Raw genomic sequence first — 21517 nt, forward strand, 5'->3', positions numbered from 1 at the left:
TTTCCTCTCAGGACTGCCTTTGCTGCATCCCAAAGATTTTGAACAGTTGTGTTTTCATTTTCATTGGTTTCCATGAATTTTTTAAATTCTTCTTTAATTTCCTGGTTGACCCATTCATTCTTTAGTAGAATGCTCTTTAGCCTCCATGTATTTGAGTTCTTTCTGATTTTCCTCTTGTGATTGAGTTCTAGTTTCAAAGCACTGTGCTCTGAAAATATGCAGGGAATAATCCCAATCTTTTGGTACCGGTTGAGACCTGATTTGTGACCTAGGATGTGATCTATCCTGGAGAATGTTCCATGGGCACTAGAGAAGAATGTGTATTCCGTTGCTTTGGGATGGAATGTTCTGAATATGTCTGTGAAGTCCATTTGGTCCAGTGTGTCATTTAAAGTCTTTATTTCCTTGTTGATCTTTTGCTTAGATGATCTGTCCATTTCAGTCAGGGGGATGTGAAAGTCCCCCACTATTATTGTATTGCTGTCAATGTGTTTCTTTGCTTTTGTTATTAATTGCCTTATATAATTGGCTGCTCCCATGTTAGGGGCATAGATATTTACAATTGTTAGATCTTCTTGTTGGCTAGACCCTTTAAGTAGGATATAGTGTCCTTCCTCATCTTTTATTACAGTTTTTCTTTTAAAATTTAATTTGTCTAAGGATTGCCACCCCAGCTTTCTTTTGGTGTCCATTAGCATGGTAAATGGTTTTCCACCCCCTCACTTTCAATCTGGGTGTGTCTTTGGGTCTAAAATGAGTCTCTTGCAGGTAGCATATTGATGGGTCTTGTTTTTTAATCCAATCTGATAGCTTATGTCTTTTGATTGTGGCATTTAGCCCATTTACATTCAGGGTAACTATTGAAAGATATGAATTTAGTGCCGTTGTATTGCCTGTAAGTTGACTGTTACTGTATAGTGTCTGTGTTCCTTTCTGGTCTATGCTGCTTTTAGGCTCTCTCTTTGCTTAGAGGACCCCCTTCAATATTTCTAGTAGGACTGGTTTCACGTTTGCAAATTCCTTTAGTTTTTGTTTGTCCTGGAAGCTTTTTATCTCTCCTTCTATTTTCAATGACAGCCTAGCTGGATATAGTATTCTTGGCTGCATATTTTTCTCATTTAGTGCTCTGAAGATATCATGCCAGTCCTTTCTGGCCTGCCAGGTCTCTGTGGATAGGTCTGTTGCCAATCTAATGTTTCTACCATTATAGGTTACATATCTCTTCTCCTGAGTTGCTTTCAGGATTTTCTCTTTGTCACTGAGACTCGTAAGTTTTACTATTAGATGTCGGGGTGTTGACCTATTTTTATTGATTTTGAGAGGGGTTCTCTGTGCCTCCTGGATTTTGATGCCTGTTTCCTTCCTCACATTAGGGAAGTTCTCTGCTATAATTTGCTCCAATATACCTTCTGCCCCTGTCTCTCTTTCTTCTTCTTCTGGGATCCCAATTATTCTAATGTTGTTTCGTCTTATCGTATTGCTTATCTCTCGAATTCTGCCCTCGTGATCCAGTAGTTGTTTATCTCTCTTTTTCTCAGCTTCTTTATTTTCCATCATTTGGTCTTCTATATCGCTGATTCTCTCTCCCACCTCATTTATCCTAGCAGTTAGTGCCCCCATTTTTTATTGCACCTCATTAATAGCCTTTTTGATTTCGACTTGATTAGATTTGAGTTCTTTTATTTCTCCAGAAAGGGTTTCTCTATAACTTCCATGCTTTTTTCAAGCCCAGCTAGTATGTTTAAAATCATGATTCTTACCTCTAGGTCCGACATTGCACTAATGTCCGTATTGAGTAGGTCCCTGGCAGACGGTACTACCTCTTGTTCTTTTTGTTGAGGTGATTTTTTTTCGTCTTGTCATTTTGTCCAGAGGAGAATAGATGAATGAGAGAACAAAATGCTAACAGGGTAACAACGTCCCCAGAAAATATACTCTAAACAAATCGGAAAAGACCTGAAACAGGGGGAAAAGAAAGGGAAAGAAAGAAAAAAGAAAGAAAAAAAAAAGATAAAAACATACAAAAACAGAACAAAACAAAACAAAAAAACAGAATATGTGGGTGCCTGGGTGGCTCAGTTGTTTAAGCGACTGCCTTCGGCTCAGGTCATGATCCTGGAGTCCCAGGATCGAGTCCCGCATTGGGCTCCTGGCTCAGCAGGGAGTCTGCTTCTCTCTTTGACCCTCTTCCCTCTCATGCTCTCTCTCTATCACTCTCTCTCTCAATAAATAAATAAAAATCTTTAAAAAAAAACAGAACATGATCAAATATGATCAGGCTGGTGTGTAGATCAGTGCCACACACTAGATTTTGGGTGTATTTTGGTCTGTTAGGAGAAAGTGCCTCCTAAAATTTTAAAGAAAGAAAGACTTATATATGTACAAAATAAGGGTTGATATGATGAAGGGTTGGAATATGACTGTAAAGATGAAAATTATAAAAAATTTTAAAAAAGGAATTGATCAGGTGTTTGAAAAAATAAAGAAGAGGATTCTAAAAAAGGAAAGAAAGAAAGAAAAAAAAAGAGGAGAGAATGTGATCAGGCAGGAGACTGGAAAAAAGCCATACACTAGAGATTTAGGGTATATTTTGATCTGTTAGAAGAAACTGTATCTCAAAATTTTAAAGAGAGAACAACTTATATATATATGCCAAAAATAAAGGTAACTACTATGAAGGGATAGAATATGACTCTAAAAATGAAAAAAAAAATTTTTTTTAAAAAAAGGCATTGATAAGATGTTGGTTGAAAAAGGGAAAAAGAATAATTAAAAAAAAACAGTTAAAAAATTAACTTCGAAAGACTAATGAATCATGGTAAAAAAGCCATGAATTCTATGTGCAGTATTCCCCTAGCGCTGGAGTTCTCCCGTTCTCATTGATGGGTAAACTTCGTCTTGGCTTGCAGGCTGTTCGTGCTGATCTTCTGGGGGAGGGGCCTGTTGCCGTGGTTCCCAAATGTCTTTGCCGGAGGCGGAATTGCCCCACCCTTGCCGGTCAGGACTAAGTAACCTGCTCGGGTTTGCTTTCAGGAGCTTTTGTTCCCTGCAAGCTTTCCATACAGCTTTGGAGGACGACAGTGAAAATGGCGGCCTGCCAATCTCCGCCTCAGAGGAACTGAGAACTCGGGGCCTTGCTCCTCAGTGCGCCCCCAGAGAAAAGCAGTCACTCCCGTGTCCCCGGTCTCCGGCCGCACTCCGTGCTCACCCGGCCTGTGACCGAGCGTTTCTATCTCTGGCACCCGACCCCGTGTGGAGTCTCCAAACCCAGCAGATCCCTGCGGTGCGCTCCCGCGCCGCTCCTCCCGGGGGAGGAAAGGGAGTCTCCCTGGATCCGCCGCCTGTTGGGTCCCTGCTGGAGGAGCAGTGGCCCACCTGTCACCAATCACAGTTTATGGCAACCCCGAGCCGAGAGCTTGCTCCTCGGCTCCGTCTCTGCAGCCGGCTTCCCCGCTCCGATACCTGGGAGCTCTGGCGCACTCAGCCTCCCCCGGTCTTTCTGTGACCCCGAGGGTCCTGAGACCACACTGTCCCGCGAGGGTTCCACCCCCGCTTAGCCACTGGAGCGACGTCCCTCAGCGGAGCCGGCTTCTAAAAGTTGCGATTTTGTGCTCCACGGTTCTATCACTTGCCAGAAGCGGCCGACGGAGGCCCCCTCTCCCACCGTCTATCCTCCTGAATATCGCCTCGGATTCACTTCTCTGCACATCCTACCTTCCAGAAAGTGGTCGCTTTTCTGTTCAGAGAATTGTTGCTCTTCTTTTCTTCGATCTCCTGTTGAGTTCGTAGGTAGTTCAGAATGGTTTGATCCCTATCCAGCTGAATTCCTGAGACCAGACGAAATCCAGGTCTCCTACTCCTCCGCCATCTTGCTCTGGCTCCCCTATTTTTTTTTTTCTAGAATTGTGATCAAACTATTATTGACAAGACCATCCTCTCTCCTCCTGAGCTACAGTGGTGACTTAGTTGTAAATTGGATGATCACATGTGTGTGAACCTATTTCTGGATTGTCCATAGTGTTTCTGTGGTGTATTTGTCTATCCTTGTACCAATAACACACTGTCTTCCTTACTGTTACCATTAAAGCAAGTTTTAATGATGGTGTAAGTCCTTCAACTTGAGAAGGACATTTTTTTTTTAATATTTATTTATTTGAGAGAGACAGAGCACGAGCTGGAGGGGCAGGGGGAGAGGGAAAGAGAATCTTATGCAGACTCCATGCTGAGTGCGGAGCCCAACCTGGGGCTCAAATCTCACAACCCTGAGATCATGACTTGAGCTGGAACCAAGAGTCAGCTGCTTAACTGACAGTGTCACCCAGGTGCCCTGAGAAAGACATTCTTTTTTGAGATTGTCTTGACTGTTTCAGAATCACTGCAGCTCTGCTTAAATTACAGATTCTGTCAATTTCCACCAAAGAACTGCTAGGATCTAACCAGGATAATATTAAATATAAATTCATTTGGGGGCATTTGATTTCTCTTCCAGTTAAAATGACATGGTATATTTCTCCTTTTAATGTGATTTTCTTTATTATTCTGAGCAATATTTTCTAGTTTTAGTTTAGGCCTTATTCATATTTCTTTATAATTATTATGGTATTTGATGATATTTTCTATGCTAATGTAATTAATTTTTAATTTTTATTTTTCTACTTTGTTCCTATGATATATAAGTATACTTTTTGGAGTATCTATGGCACTAATTAACTTACTAATTTTAATAGTGTAATTATGTACCTTTACCTTGAAATTTTAAAAATTATTATCTATAATAGAATAAAACCACATGGAATAATTAGAGTTAAATTATCAAAAGTTGTGTAAGACTAGTCACTGCAAACTGGCAAGCATTACTGGGGGGAAATTAAACATCTATATAAATGGAGAGACAAATGATGTCATGTGTTAAAAGAGTGCATATTTGTAGCAATGTTAAAATATCAATTTTCCCCAAACTGATCTATAGATTCAGTAAAATAACAGTCAAACTCTCAACAGGAATATTTATAGTAATTGATCACCTTAGTTAAAAATTCATATAGAGGGGCTCCTGGGTGGCTCAGTCAGTTAAGGGTCTGCCTTTGGCTCAGGTCATGTTCCCAGGATCCTGGGATTGAGCCCCGCATAGGGCTGCTGCTCCCTCTCGCTCTCCCTCTGTGCTTTCCCTCTCTCTCAATCTCTCAGGTAAATAATTAAATAAAATCTTTTAAAAAATAAAAATTGATACAGAAATGCCAAGGACCTAGATTAGCTAAGAAGACTCTGAAAAAGAAGAAAGTTGGAGGATTAACATTATCTAATTTTAAGAATTTTGAAGATATAGTAATCATGACAACATGGCATTGGTGTTAAGCTAGATCAATAGAATGTAGAACCTAGAAATAGATCACACATATATGGACAATTGATTTTTAATAAAGATGCAGATGAAATTAAGTGGCAAAAGGACCTTTTCAATAATTGTGCTGGAACAATTGCATATATATATATGTGTATATATATATATGTAAAAGTGAATTTTGATCCAAACATTATATCATATACAAAAATCAACTGAAAATAGATTTAAAAAAATCTAAGTGTAGAACCCCACACCGTTAGACTTTTTAAAAAATTAAGAGAAAATTTTTGTGACTTTGGGTTAGGCAAAGATTTCTCAGATACGGTATCCGTATTTTAAAATAATCCCTTATTTAAAAAAAATGATGACTTGAACTTCATCAAACCTAAAAACTTCTGCTATTCAAAAGACACCGTTAAGAGAATGAAAAGACCAGTTACACACTGGGAGAAATATTTACAAATTATATCAGATAAAGTAGCTGTATCCAGAATATAAAAACAACTCTCTAAAGTAAAAAATAAGAAAACAGACACCTCATTAAAAATAGACAAAAAGATTCAAACAGACACTCCACCAAAGAGGGTATAGAAAGGTCAAATAAGCATAACATCTTTAGACCATAACCAGTGATGGCTAGGATGTGGAGAAAATGGAACTGTGCAGACGATGGGAACATAAAATATTACAACCACTTGGGGAAACAGTTTGGCAGTTTCTTAAAAAGCTAGAGATAACCTGTCATATCATCCAGCCTACTCCACTCCTAGGTACTTATGTAGGAGAAATCAGTTTATGTCCACACAAAGAATCGTACATGGAAAATCATAGTAGTCCTATTTATAGTAGCCAAAATTGAAAATGACCCAAATAGCTATCAATAGGTGAATGGAAGCCATCCATACAATGGAATTCCCCTCTGCAATAAAAAGAAATGAACTGTTGATTAAAGCACCTATACTGATGAATCTCAGAATTATTACGCTGAACGAATAAAGACCTATAAAAAAGAATACGTATTATATGATTTCCTCTATGCAAAATTTTAGAAAATACAAACTAATCTACAGTGACTGAGAGATCAGTTGCTGCATGGGACAAGGGTGAAGAGGTGTGTGTGTGGGGGGGGGTGGCAGGAGAGAGATTATAAAGGTACATGAAGAAACTTTTGGGAATATGGACATGTTCATTATCTTGTTTGGGTTAATGGGTTCACTGGTAAATACATATGTCAAAATGTATCAAATTGTATTCTTTAGATATGTGTAGTTTATTGTTTATTAAGGATTCCTCAATAAAGGTATTAAAAACTTTTCAGTAATCTATTTATGCTATTTTCATTTTTAACTTTTTTTACCATTCTATAAAAATAATTATTTGTATAGTTGTTCATGATATTTGTTAAATATACCCAGAGACTATATCATTTTTTAAAAATTATTTTGAGTACAGTTGACACACAATGTTATATTAGTTTCAGGTGTCCAACACAGTGATTCAACTGCTTTATACATTATGCTGTGCTCCCAACAAGTGTAGCTACCATATGTCAACATACAGTACTATTACAATATCACTGACCATATTCCCTATGCTGTGCCATTTATTCTTGTGACCTTTTTGTTCCATAACTTGAAGCCTGATGTCCCACTCCCCTTCACCCATTTGCCCATCTCTCCTCCCCACCCCGGCAACTATCAGTTTGTTCTCCCTATTTACAGGTCTGATTCTGCTTTTCATTTGTTTGTTTATTCATCTGTTTTTTAGATTCCATTTATGAATGAAATCATGTGGTATTTGTCTTTCTCGAGGCTCTATTTTTTTTTTTTTAATTCATTAGGTCATTCAGCAAACATTCAAAGTGCTGGAGAAACAAAGATAAAGTTATCCAATTAGTTGGGTAGAGAACTAGTATTTATTGAGTATTGAAGGAGTCCAGAGCCTTTCATTCCAAAATATGCCACTTTGATTGTTTTGAGCTGAAGGAACCTCAGAAATAGCAAACCTATCCTTTTCTATATAAAACAGGCCATCAAATTTCTCATGAGAAAGTTACCCTCCCTATACCAGCACGAGAAAGCATCCTTATCATCAGAGACTGGGAATTGATGCTGAAATGGATCTGTACACATTTACTGAAATAACCCTTATCTTCCACTTGTTTTGCACCCCTTTGCCCCAACCATACATTTCCTAATTACTTCCCCATAATTTACTACCTGTAGCCCATATCCCTTTGTCTTAACAATTCTTGACAAGTTGATTGTTTCTTTGTTTAAAAGGTATAAAAACTTCCTGCTCTGGTCACTTCTTTGGATCTTCATTCTTTTGTGAAGGCTCCCATGTATGTGTAAAAATTTAAACTTGTATGCTTTTCTCCTGTTAATCTCTCTTCTGCCAGCTTAACTCTTAGCGTCAGAGACCCAAAGAAGGTAGAGATTTTTTCTTCTCTTACAGAACTTATTATGTAGCAGCTGTTTTTACATCCATCACTTCATTTACTTTTCACAAAACAGAAGGCATATCTTTTTATACCCATTTTACAGATGAATAAATTGAGCCCAAAAAAGTTAACAGAAAGTGGCAGAACTGGCACTGAAATCCAGGTTTATGTGACTTCAAAGTTATGGTACTTTCCATCAAACCACAATACAAAAAGCACAACTAAAGAGTTCTGGGGGCAGAGAATAAAATCCCTAACACTTTCTGAGGAAGTCAGTGAAGGTTTTACTACTGAAGAAGCTCTATTGCTTGAGATGCAGTCAAGGCTCTAAAAAGTGTTTAGGATGTTAAAAGAGTGCATTATTGATGAACCAGAGGCAAATTATATACTATTCCTCAGGCAGAAGTAATATTTTCTTCTTCATTGCTTTGTAGTACTGTTTATGTGGTCAGTTTATCACTCATCCACTTCATACCTCAGTGAGTTATACCGAAGCTCATAACTGACAATTATACCAGGCTAGAAGCTGCTATTTGTGTTTTAATAATGCCTAGTATTTTAAAGCATCTGAGATCTGTGTGAAATCATCTTAAAAGGATATTTACTATTCACCACTCTGTGAGTTAGATACTACACTACTATCTCCATTTTACAAAGAAACAGGCTGCAACATAAAAATTATCTAAAAGTGTAAAGTAAAATCCTTAGGCCTTATAAAATTAGCAACTATTTTTGTGTATATTTTTGTCTTGGAGCTACATTAAACATCAGTGATAGTTAAGAATAAACACTTGGTAGTCAGACACGGTCAAATGCATGTATAAATTATATTTCAAGCCACTTACAAATATGAACTGCATTTGCATCATTATCCTTTTATTATGTATAATAAAGTTGAGTAAGTTTTCATTTCTAGAATTTGATGTAAAGTATCACCATTTTGAAAACACAGACTAAAACAGAAATGTAATTTGTTCAGTACGATAATGATGTTGGTCTTTTACATGGCATCGTTCACTTTGTGTTTTTGTTTCCGCTTTGTGTCCCCAAAAATGAGGGTCCCCAAGGCCAGTGCTATGTCTAAAAAGCTGTATTTAATTAATACCCGTAGCATGTTACACATGATTATGTGTTCAACGAATGCTCAAAGAATTCTTTATGATGCTGGTAAGTGTCTGCATCGCTAAGGACAGACAGCAGTTTACTAGATGTTAACACAGGATGGAGCATATATGTGAAACCGTAAATTACATACACGAAGGTGTGGTGACCTATTGTAGCCAGGTTCTCAGTTAAACCATATATACCCATTTAAACAGAGCCCTTTTACCCCCCCCATCTTGTACTAATTCTAAAACCAAACTTGTACAATTTTGTGAGTGCCTATTACGTGCCTATCTAGGCCTCAAAGATGAAAGTTACATAAGTTTCCTGCTTCTCTTGAGCACATAGTCAGCTTCATTATCTCAAACCAGATTTGGGAAATAACCTGGAACGCCGAGGTAGGTCAAGGACTCAGGCTCCAAGTTTTTGGTACAAACCCACAAACTAGACACTGGGATCCCGCCCCTTTGAGCCCTCTGTCAATCAACCTGTCTGTGGGCGGGGCTATGCTAAAAGTCAGCTTCCGTGCGCATGTCTGCGCATGCGCCCCAGGGAGGCGGGTGACCCTGAGACGTTGCCGTCTTTCAATGCGCAGATAAAACGTCGCGCGTGCGCAGGCGCTCAGCGAAGAGGCCTGCCGGAAGTCAAGATGGCGCGTATGTGTTGTCCAGGCCGCAGTTAGCGCTTTATCAGCATCTAAATCGTGTGTTTTGTAAGGGGCTGTGGCGAACGCCCTCTCCGTCGCCATGGCCCGGCATCGGAATGTCCGAGGCTATAACTACGATGAAGGTAGGTGGCAGGGTCGTGCCGGGACGTCATTTTCGCGGTTCCAGCTGGGATCGCAGCCCGTTGGCTTCCAGTTCGATCTGTGTTTCTCGTTAGTGGTGCCAGGCTGGAATTCACAGTAGCCTCAGTTGGAGAAAATAACAATATATGTGAGTGCCAGCGAATGGCATTGTTTTAAGTCGTGATTTCTGCCCTCTGGGATTAATTTTATTTGGGGAGGGGGAGGTTGCTGCACGCCGTCGTATGGGAAGGACATTTGGGAAGGTTGGGATATGGTGATATTTGTGCACGTAAGCATTATCATCTCTTCCTCCCATTGTCTCCTCCCAGGTCGGGTAGACAGTTGTCTACTTCTAGGTAGTGTCTTCCGACCCCCCTTCCAAAAATGCCCATGAAACTGTGCTTATTTGTAAAAGACAGATTGACTTCATGCTGACATTCAACTGTTCTACTGTAACTTAGATATACGTGGTAAATTATTTGTGTTTGTTTATACATACTTAGTACAGAACCTGGCTTGAGCAGATAACTTATTTTCTATGAGTTTCAATTTAAATTGGAAACTTAGGAGATGATAAAAAAAGAGATATCAAAAGGCCCAGTGAATAAGTGGATCAGATGATCTTGAGGTGTATACTCAGTTCTTGGCTGATAATGCTGAATTTAAATGTATTTTGGAATGGGAGAAAAAAAAAGCAATACTAGAAACAAGGGGGCTCCGGAACGTACTTCTTGATTTAAAAAAAATGAAATAAAAAATGTGCATATGTTCTCTAGGAGTTTAAAAGGAGTTAGAATTAGTTTAGGGTAGGCGCCTATCTCTGTGCAGTGGATAATCATGCCAACTAAAATAATAAATATGAAGGAGTGCAAAAAAGGAGTAAAGACCTATTACTTTTTAAAGTGCAGATCATGTAAGTGTGCTTAATATGTTGGTGGCTGTTATTGGCACTGCTGGACGATAATTCTAGAACATCAGTATTGCCCTAACCACACTGTAGCTAACACCCTGTGCTACATTTGGAGACTGTCACCTAGTCAGCCTGTCACATGTTAGGTTCCTGGTGTTCACTTTAGATTGGAGGCCGTTTTAAGTGTTGCAGTGGATGTAATCACTGCTACCTGAGAGATGACTTTAGCCTGAGAGATATTTTTGAGGTTATGATATAAAAAATATGAACAGACAACTTACTCATTTCTTAAATAAGTATATATAATTTCTTCAACCAACATTAATTGAGTGCTTATTCTTCATTAATTGAGTGCTTAGAGTACTGCTCTAAGCCTTGGGGACTAATAATAAGATGCTTGAGGGAATCTAAAGGGGGAAATATACAAGTAACAGATGATTTGAGTATAACATGCTACAAAAAGTACTCCCAAGGTGCTGTGGGAGCTATGTAAGTGAGATCACCTTATTCAGGGTGGGTTGGAGGAGTTTAAGCAGGATTTCTATGTGAAGGAAAGTCTTCCTGGGGGAGAGATGTTTGGCCTGTGGGAGTGAGTGCTAAATATTATCTCACCTGGGCAACCCCAGTTCAGGTTGTCCTTTTTCATGTTTCTTTGGAACAATTGATGACATCATAAACAATCTGTTCCTATAGCATAGGAGGTTCATCCCCATTTCCTGCTTATAAAAGTTCTACTCATTTTAAGGATTCAGTTTATTTCTCTTTTTTTCTCAAAGTTTCCCCTTTGTATTATTTTCAAATAATAATTTGAAAATTCTCAAAAGTAATATGACGTTATTAGAGTATGTGCTTTAAACCTATTGGTTCCTCTATTTAACTTTCACTTTGTTCTCTGTAATCTGGATAGTACTTAAATGACGGCCTTTAGCTAATGCTAAATTAGCTACTAATTTAAAAGTGCCAGGAGGGCATAGTCCATACCTTATTGTTATATTTACTCTATTGTTACATTTACTCCAGTAGGTGAAACAATGCTTTTTGTGCAGTAAATATTACAGAATTTTGTTGAGGAAAAGAACCACTTTACAAAAATACCAGGGAAGAATTCTCTTCATCTTTTTATATTGTGGCACTGTTAGGGTCAATTTCAGTTGAAAAACTGACCTAGTAAAAATGTTGGTCATTCATATCTAAAAATAATATTTTGTAAATGGCTCATTTATTTGCTAATAGATTGTTTACTTGGGATTGTGATCTAATAATTTATTGACTGTTACATATTTTTTAAAAGATTTTATTATTTGACAGAGAGAGAGCACGCACGAGCAGGGGGAACAGCAGAGAGGGAGGGAGAAGCAGGCTCTCTGCTGAGCAGGGAGCCCAATGTGGGGCTTAGTCACAGGACCCTGGGATCATGACCTGTGCTGAAGGCAGACACTTAACTGACTGAGCTGCCCAGGCGCCCCAGACTGTTACATATTTTTATCCAATAGTAGCATTTATCTAATTTTTCTTTGCTGTAAATATTTGGTTTAAACCCTTGAAACATGCTGCTTCTGCTATATGAATACCCTAAGAAACTAGCTAACTATCCTTTGGAATTTGTTTAAATATTATATTCCGGGGGATCTTTCCCTAGCCACCCCACTCCCAGTTCTGTTTTTGTTGTTCATATGTGTGATCCCAATTCACTCTATATGTCTCATGTCTCAAAACATTTGTCATATAATTTTGCAATTGCCTGCTTTTGTGTCTGTGTTTCCTATTAGATTTTAGGTTCATAGAGATCTGGGAATGTACCTGTCACTCACTGATATCCCTCAGATACGCCTAATAGTCCTTGGCATAATCTGTTTATCAAATGAATAAATGCATTTATGTAAATATATTTATCTTTAAAAAAATTTTTTTTTTCTTAATTTATTTGAGAGAGCAAGAGCATGAGCGGGGTGAGGAGCAGAGGGAGAAGCAGAGGACTCCTGCCAAGCAGGGAGCCCAGTGTGGGACTGGATCCTGGGACTCCAGGCTCATGACCTGAGCCAAAGGCAGATGCTTAACTGACTGAGCCACCCAGGCGCCCAATATTTACCTTTTTTTTGTGGGTTTTAGTTTTAAATTGTTTGATTCATTAATTTATAATAAAAGGAAAGCTAATTTACTTCCAATCATGTGCCTGGTAGTTGGCTAAGACAAAGCCTTTCCCTGAAGGAGCTTATAGTTTCATGGAATGAAACAGATATAGTGCTTTGAAGACAATCAATTGGAGGAGTGTGCGAGAGAGTGAAAGCGGCAGCGGGGCTTGCTGCTTTACCAGAGTGGTCAGGGAGGATGTATGCAAATAGGTGACGTTTTAGCTGGAACCTTGAGGAAAAAAAAACAACCTTAGGAAAATCTGGGCAAAGTGCTTATTTTAGTCAGTAGGAAAAAAAGTCTAATTAGCATGAACTGAGAGCATAAGGGAATTTAGGATAAGATGGTTTTTATAGAAATTAACTAGCTCAACATGAAGAAAGACTGTTTTCATGGTCTGTATACCCTGTGTTAGTCAATTTTATGGGAAATAAATGCTTTGGTCATAGAAGGGCACTTGGTGAAAAAAATGAATGGATGACTTATTTCATATTTTAACACTGGAGAGACGATTCAGGTTTGTGGTCTCTGGTACTATTATTTTTTGATCACATACAGTGAAAACTTGGAAAATTTTTAATAAAACCCAATTAGTTTAAAAACTGAAGAACTATTATGTATGTCTCTGAATATAGAAAGTATTTACTTTGTAGGTAAAATTTTTAGAATTTTTTGGAAGAGTAGACATTCTAAGCTCCTTTAATTTTGAGGGAGAGTTTAGTTTGGAGAGAATTCAGATGCTTCCTTGTTAATAACTAAGAATATAAAACTTTTGAAAAATTTATCTCTTGTGTTTTTATTTTAGATTTTGAAGATGATGATCTCTATGGCCAGTCTGTAGAGGATGATTATTGTATTTCGCCATCAACAGGTGACTTTTAAAAAATAATTTGATTTCCATTATTTGGGTGTTAAAAAATGTTAAGTAAGTATTATTGTCATTCTAGGATTAGAGTGTTCCATAAGAGTATAATATTATGTAACATTTAAAAATATGATGTCTTTAACTTTTAAAGGTGTATAAAACATTTCTTTACCCATGAATAGAATCTAAGTTTTAAACATTTGAAGAAAACTTTGAAAACTATGTTTTTTCCAATATTTTTTGTAACTTGCAATTAATCTGAATTGTACTGAAATGGTAATTTAGTCAGTAATAAAAATCTAGAACTTCTGAAGGCTGGTAACAATTAATTTTATATACTCAGGAATCTCTTAAATCTTAGAAGCATTGAGGTGTTATGCATAAACTTCCCTTCATACAGTACTTCAGTTTATCTACCATTAAACAGTTTGTTAAGTAAACCAAATATATATAGGTCAGTCCTCCCGGAGCCAGAGTGATTTAGAGTTCACATTCCTGTAAGGACTCCACATCAGAGCTGCATCTCCTGTCTTACCCACTGAAAGAGTTCTTCTTTGCCACCATATAAAGAAAACATGAAACATTCATATGTTCTGATTTTCAGTAAAGACATAGTCTTTGACCAGACCTTTTCTCCTAATTTCCCTAACAATATATTTGTCTTCAAATTTCAGCCTACTCTATAACTAGTTGGTTAAAATGCCCTGCTGAATTTTACTGTGCCACAAAAGGGTAAAATTAAGTACAGTTATGTACAACATAAATGTAATTCACAAAACTCATTTTCTACGAGTTTAAAGGCTTAATACAATTAACGTTTGTATCAAAATCCACCTTGTTTTTAATACCATATAGTCTACGGAGCTGTCCTGTACCCCTGTGCCTACTTTAATCACACTTTTAGTCTCTGAAGACCAAATATGTGCCTTCTGACTTTGTAGAATTCCTTTTTCTTTATAAAGCATAGATATTCCACAAGGTGTCCTAGCACCTCTCCTCTTTCTGCCATCTCTTATCCTGTTGCTTGTTCCTCTGAAGTGCATCTAGCTCTTTATTTGTACTTTTCTCATTTAGCCTTACTAATCAAGGCCTTTCCTCTCTTGGTCTAGTGTTACACTTTTACCAGTCACGATCCTGTTAGGAGATAGAAATTGCACCAGTTATTTTGTCAGAGAGAATTTAATACAAGAAATTGTTAACCAGGTTTTAAAGAACAAAAAAATGCAAGAAAGGCAAGCAGAATATCAAGGAGGTGGTGACTTCAGGAAGGATTTACCTAGTTCTAGAGGAGCAAATGGGTGAGGTCAGGCCCAACCTTTTAGAAGCTTGTAGAGGTCCTTCTTGGAGTTGGGGCTTAGACCTGTGAGAAGAGGGTTCTGCTTTGCCTCTGAAATTCAGAGGAAGGACTATGGAATGGGGACTCAGCCCTCCGAGGAGGGGAACACTGCATGGCTAGTACTGGTGTCTGCAAAAGGACCCTGTGAAGCTGGGATTCAGTCTTTTGAAGAGGGAATTTTCTGGTCATGGTGTGGTGTCTGAGGGATGTGGGTGGGGACACATGGAAGCTGGTTCTGGGAGTTTTGGGCCAACTGCTCACTGGTACTAATTACTGTTACTGCAGCGTGCAGTGTTGCTGGGGCAGAGGGGGCTGCACAAGAAGCAAAAAGGAAAGGAGCGTATGTTTTCCTCCACTGGCCTTCAGTCTCCCTTTAGCATCTCCTCTGTTGGCTGATCCTAAAAGGGAGTCAGCTGTCGAAGAAATGAACTTCCTAGAGACTGCAACCCCAGCATCACAAAGCAGAATAAAGAAGGCTGGGTTTGAAGCTGAGAGATGGCTTCATCAGCATTCCTTTAGAGCTCCCTATGCAGGGGTACAAGGCCACATTTTGTAGGGATTGGGAATAAAAGAAATTTCATTTTGTCCATGGAACCTCCCAGACACTTGCCATTTGCAGTTTTTTTTTTTTTTTAAAGATTTATTTATTTATTTGAAAGAGAGAATGAGAGAGAGAGAGAGAGAGCACATGAGAGGGGGAGGGTCAGAGGGAGAAGCAGACTCCCTGCTGAGCAGGGAGCCCGATGTGGGACTCGATCCCGGGACTCCAGGATCATGACCTGAGCCGAAGGCAGTCGTGTAACCAACTGAGCCACCCAGGTGCCCCGCCATTTGCAGTGTTAAAAAAAACTTAATGGGTTAACCCTTGTGGGCTCCTGTAATAATGCTGTCACGGTTGACGAGGTGATACAGTGATAGCTGGTAGCATTAACTTCATCACTCATATTGTAAGTGGAATAGAGAGTATGACATGCTCATGAAATGAGATGATGTGGGTGTGATAATTAGATTGGAATTTTTAAAAAATCCCTTCTACATAGTAGAGACTGGATTGAAGGTGGTGCATGAGTGGATATTTATAGATTAGTTTGGAGGTTATTATGCTAATCTAGAGATGGGGATATTTGACGACAGTGTTCTCAAAATGTGGTCCATGTGCCATTAACATCACTTGAGAATTTATTAGAAGAGTCATTCTTGGCCCCGTTCCAGTCAGAAACTCAAGAGTGGTGCACAGCTACTGTTTTAACAAGCACTCCATGGTATGTTGATGCTTGCTTTGAGAATCATTTGTTTAGGACAAAGGTGGTAGCATTAGATTTGGAGGTAGATTCAAGAGATAATTATAGGAGTTAAGGTCTACAGGATTTAGAAGTTGCACAAGGGTGGGAACCTTTACAGAGGGAGGAACTACTGAAAGACATCTTAATCTTGCAGGTAAACACATTGATTTATCTAGGCTTATCTGGATAAATCATGCTTAATTTTGTGTTGGGAACTGATGGTACACCTACACCAAGTCAGACATTCTGAGCGTGTTTTTCTGAGATTTGCACTCATGGTCTGGCTTTCTTGAGGTCAGTTTATTCTTGTGTCTCTCATAGCTCTTCATGTGTGTCGTGTGTGGTTCATATTTAGGACAGTTTTGCTCTTTGAGTTACTTTTGTACACTCCGGGAAGTCGATTATTTGACAGAGAGAGACACAGTGAGAGAGGGAACACAAGCAGGGGGAGCGGGAGAAGGAGAAGCAGGCTTCCCGCGGAGCAGGGAGCCCGATGTGGGGCTGGATCCCAGGACCCTGGGATCGTGACCTGAGCCGAAGCGAAGGCAGACGCTCAATGACTGAGCCACCCAGGTGCCCCATCAATGACATTATTGAAGCAGGAGATACAGTTAAATGGTTTTGAGTTTTTTCTGTGACAGACTGTATTTTTAACAAAAAACGTGGTTTTGGATTTTTTAATTTTTCAAAACATAGTGATATTAGATCAGAAACTTTTCCTCTTTAGTAGTATATTTTCCAAGTGATTTTCAGTAAAAAAATGAATAATTTTAGAAGGATCCTCTGTTTTTAAACAGCCAGTGTCATTGAAGAGATGATCATATTCATGGTCTTAATGAATTCTGATAATTGAGTGATTTTATCAGTTATTGGAATTTTTAAAAAATTAATCAGCACTTGTATTTTTTTGAACTCTACTAAACACAGTTTCCGTGATGGAAAGGTGATTTCTAAATGTTACAGCTTTTTTTCCTTTGGAAAGATTGACTTTTGATATTGAATATTGAACATATGGCAAGGAATTGGAGATGGCAAAAATAACCTATATATATAACTTTATTTGAACAGTTATGGGTTTTGTTTTGCCTACTGAAATTAGAAGTGTTAAAAGATAAACTGAAGCATATTGAAATTTTTAAGAATTTATTTGAGCAGACATCAATTTGAATCAGGTAACTCCAAACTGGAAGTGGTTAGGCGTGCTCTACTGGAACAGAGCTAGGGGCAAGGTTTTTATAGGGAAGATGGAAACAAAGCAAAGAAATTATTTGATTGGCTGTAGCTTAAGGGTTGCATTATTTGGGAAAGCCTGGTTGGCTTTTGTGATTGGTTGTTCCTGAGGCATTTATAGTAAATGACTCTGGCTTCGTGTTCCATTTGTCATCAAGGCACTGGAGCCACCTCAGTCAAAAGGCCTCCAGTGGTTACTTAAACAGTAGTGATCCTTATTTAGTCCATTCCAACTCAAAATCTTTATTGAGCCATCAGTTAACGTCTAAGAAAAACCCGATTCTAGATAGGTAGCATGTTAAAAGTCCTCTTAAACATGCCACAGTGGTTTGTGGGTGAATCTGGTGGGTGAAGCCATAATTCCGCATGAAGGAGTCTGGGAAGGCTTCTGGAAGGAGGGGAGATTGAACTGGTAAATTTGGGAGGAGGAATGGCTTTCTTCAGAGGAAGAAAATAGTGCTTGAGCAGTGGCCTCTATGTGAGGCTTATTTGAGAACACTCACATGATTAATGTAGTTGCAGCAGGAGAGAGGACTGGGAAAGGAAGTAGGCAATCTGTGGAAGGCAGTTTTTAATTGTAGGTGTGTCATGTCAGCTTTTTGAAGGATTTTGAGTGAGGGGGCTGTATTTTCTGAAGGGAATTGATGATTGTGCAGAGTGGACTACGGGGGGACTTGTTGGCCAGTGTTTCCTAATCTTCACTGATGATATCAGTCAGCTGGGAGACATTTTAAAAATACAGATTCACTGCCCCATTTCCAGCATCACTGAATCAGAACCTCCAGAGCAAGAAGCCCAGACAGCTGTGTCATTAATGAGTGCCTCTTACATGATTTTTATTTTAAGGTGTTAAGGAAACAATTTGGAGCAGTTGTAGGGGTCAGGTTTTAAATTCTTTGAGCTTTTATTTGTTAAACTGCCTTAAGTTTTAAAAGTCACCATGGGTGTCCCAGTTTTTCAAAAAGCATTCCCATCAAAGTTTGTGATTTAAATTTAGAAACGAAGAGCATTTTATATTTATCCTTTCCTCTCCATTGCTTTTTTTCTTACTCTTTTATTGTTTTTCTTGCCTTTTGGGCTTTCATTTCAACTTCAAAGATTTGGACTGTTTTTCCCCACTAGTAGTTATTTTCCCTGGGGAATTAGTCTACCCTCCTTCCCTCCCCACTTGCCAGCAAATCTAGCCAACACTGCTTCCAAAACAGTGGCCAAAGTATAGGTTTCTGAGTTGGATTTGTGTGTGGATCGGGGGTAAGGAACCCTCCACTCCCCCTGGAAAAAAAATAGCTCCTCTGAGGTTGAGTTGTAGCCTGGATATTGACAACTTTTTCTTCCTGTCCAGATTTCCTAAGTGAAAATTGTTGAGGGAAATAATCTGATTTTTTCCTCACTTAATTTTTGATTATTCTTGGGGTTTTTCTCACAGGTGAAAGCTATCAGAGGAAGTTGGGGAAAGTATATTTGTTACTTTTAGGCTAAACTGAGTAGTTTATTATAGCTAGGAAAATAATTTGTAAATCACCAGGCACAAAGTGACCCAGTTTACTTTTTTTTAGTACTACCACATTTTATTAAATCTAAGATGCCACAGAATGTAAGGCATATTGTAACTTTATGTACCACTTAAAGTAAATCTCCTGTCAGTCTTAAGTATTACATAATGTTGAGATGCCATTTGATTGTAAGACACATCCTCATTCTGAGATTTTAACATGAAAATAGTGGTCATTTTAGAGAGTCTCTTCTGTTTAGCCATGCTGAATTTATAATAGTGTTCTATTCTTGTACTAGAGGGGGCTAAATAGAAATATATACAGCATAATAATGTGTATTCTTGAAAAACCTTATGGTCTTCAAAACTGTATGCTGAAAATAACAACATCTGGGAAAAAATGGGATCATGACAGATCAGTCAGCCTGTAAAGTACTAGCAAAAACAGTAATCTTAATAAAAATGCTTGCACATTTGAAAAGATACCTTAACTTCCTGATAAAGAAATATTCCAGTAAATATAGGAGATTTAAAAAAGTTTAAAAAAAGGTAAAAAACTTAATAGAAATGTGAGAAAGAGTTGAACTAATGACTAATGTTGCAAAGGCAAATGATCACAGATCTTGGAGAGCCAAGCAGTAAGCATGCACAAAGCAAGACACAAGTCCTCCGAACTGAGCCAAGAGGAAGGCTGTGGGTCTCTCTGGCATTGCAGTACCATTATAGTTACAGTGGTGGGTGTTACTTTGTACCTGCTGCTATCAGGTGATGATACTGAACATTGAAGTGTTGGGGGAAAAATAAACCAAAGCACTTGAATGTTACACCCTCATCATTCTCCTCTTTACCATTGGGTGTGAATAGGTTTTGTTGAGGTAGCATGCCTTATAACTGAATAGATTGAATTCTCTCAGCTGTTCTGTTGCTCTCTTATTTGTTCTCCTTGTCCAAGATGTCTTCTACCTCTTCCTCAGTTTTTCTGATACTCTTACCTCATTTTTTAGAACTGTGTCAATCTTCAGTGATTACTTAATCTTCTGTGCTCCTGTGGCACTTGTTATCTATACTACTTTTTTGGCTTTTATTTATTTATTTATTTATGTATTTATTTAAAGATTTTATTTGTTTGACAGAGAGACACAGCGAGAGAGCGAACACGAGCAAGGGGAGTGGGAGAGGGCGAAGCAGGCTTCCCTCTGAGCAGGGACCCCGATGTGGGGAAGTGACCTGAGCTAAAGGCAGACGCTTAACGACTGAGCCACCGAGGCACCCCCTTTTGGCTTTTAAAATACATCATTATGTTTTTCTTCTTTGCCTTTCCTATTCCTCTGTAAGGCCATCGTTGATTTGTTCTGTGTATAGAAAGCCCTTATGCTACAGCCTTCTATGTAAGCCATAGTATTATCTAATGTCTATTTGTATATTATTTATATGTAGTAGCCATAAACTTTTGATGTAGTTTCCCTTTCTTTCACAGATAGTGCCTTCTTGAAAACATGAACAAAAGTTAAATGTAGGAACACTAAGCAGTAGACTTGAGTGTTAATGTGCTCTTCCAGAAAGCTCAATAATATAAAATCCCTAGTAACACCTTGCCTGTAGAATACTGTATTAAAATTTCTATCTTTCTTATTCTTTAATTTTATTTCTTCACAATTGAGCACAGTCTCTAGGAACTGAGTTCAGTGGGCACCCAGCTGACATGGAAGAGTCAGCACTTTGGGCGCGTGTGATGATTTTCTCCTTTGCTCACTTGTATTTTATTTATGATACTCAGGCATATATTTTCTTTCCTCTTTTTAATGAAATCTACAATACCAGCTATATATTGAGTGATGACACGGCTGTAGAATGGCACAACCTGAAAGTCAGTTAGGTATGTGACACCAGCATATAGTGTAGAGAGTGTTTGACTGAAAGCAGGAGTTGTTCAAAAGTTAAGGCCTATGATTTTGGTCAACTGTTGGGTTCAGGCAAAATTAGCAATTCTCGGAAAGTGAAAATTAACTTGTTTTTAGTACTTTCTTAATTATGCAAATAAGCAAGTTTGGTATGTGGTTTGAAATATTTGTTCCAAAGAAGAGAACATTTTGCATGGAACATGGAGTAGTAGGCAGGGATGAGGTGTTAGGAAAGGTAGTATTTGGAAACTGTGGCGAAAGTCAGCTTGGTGGAGGTGTCAGAGATAGGAAGAAAGAAGGAGAATGATTGCAGGAGGCCATTGAATAGTTACTAAGGACATCTGCGTGGGGTATGGTATGTTTTGTCTTCGTTTGTTTTTGTTATTATCCATTATTGTAGAATGTGGGTAAATGGCCATAGGTGGTAGGTCAGAATCTTTAATTTCTATTTTAACTTTGTTGGAAAAAAAAAAGACTTATTGGGAAGTGGCTGTGCTACAGCATTCTTCCATCATTTTCTGTTCTAGCTGCTCAGTTTATTTACTCGCGGCGTGACAAACCTTCACTTGTTGAGCCTCTAGAAGAATACGATTACGAAGATCTGAGAGAGTCCTCCAATTCTCTTTTGAACCATCAGCTGAGTGGAATTGATCAAGGTATAGTAAAAAGTAGTTTATCTGTGCTTCATGTGT

At 38.4% G+C, this 21517-nt stretch overlaps 1 protein-coding gene across 3 annotated transcripts in view; it reads left to right on the plus strand.

Moving 5' to 3' along the window:
• The first annotated feature begins 9467 nt into the window (after window positions 1–9467).
• Window positions 9468–21517, plus strand: part of HBS1L (HBS1 like translational GTPase) — an 86406-nt gene continuing 74356 nt past the window's right edge. For all 3 annotated transcript variants that reach the window (XM_027601352.2, XM_027601353.2, XM_027601354.2), the window contains exons 1-3: window positions 9468–9680; window positions 13524–13589; window positions 21353–21481. In XM_027601352.2, the coding sequence (XP_027457153.1) occupies window positions 9638–9680; window positions 13524–13589; window positions 21353–21481 (238 nt within the window). In that variant the 5' untranslated portion in view covers window positions 9468–9637. The remainder of the gene's footprint in view (window positions 9681–13523; window positions 13590–21352; window positions 21482–21517) is intronic.

The sequence above is a fragment of the Zalophus californianus genome, chromosome 7, assembly GCF_009762305.2.
Source record: "Zalophus californianus isolate mZalCal1 chromosome 7, mZalCal1.pri.v2, whole genome shotgun sequence".
NCBI lineage: Eukaryota > Metazoa > Chordata > Mammalia > Carnivora > Otariidae > Zalophus > Zalophus californianus.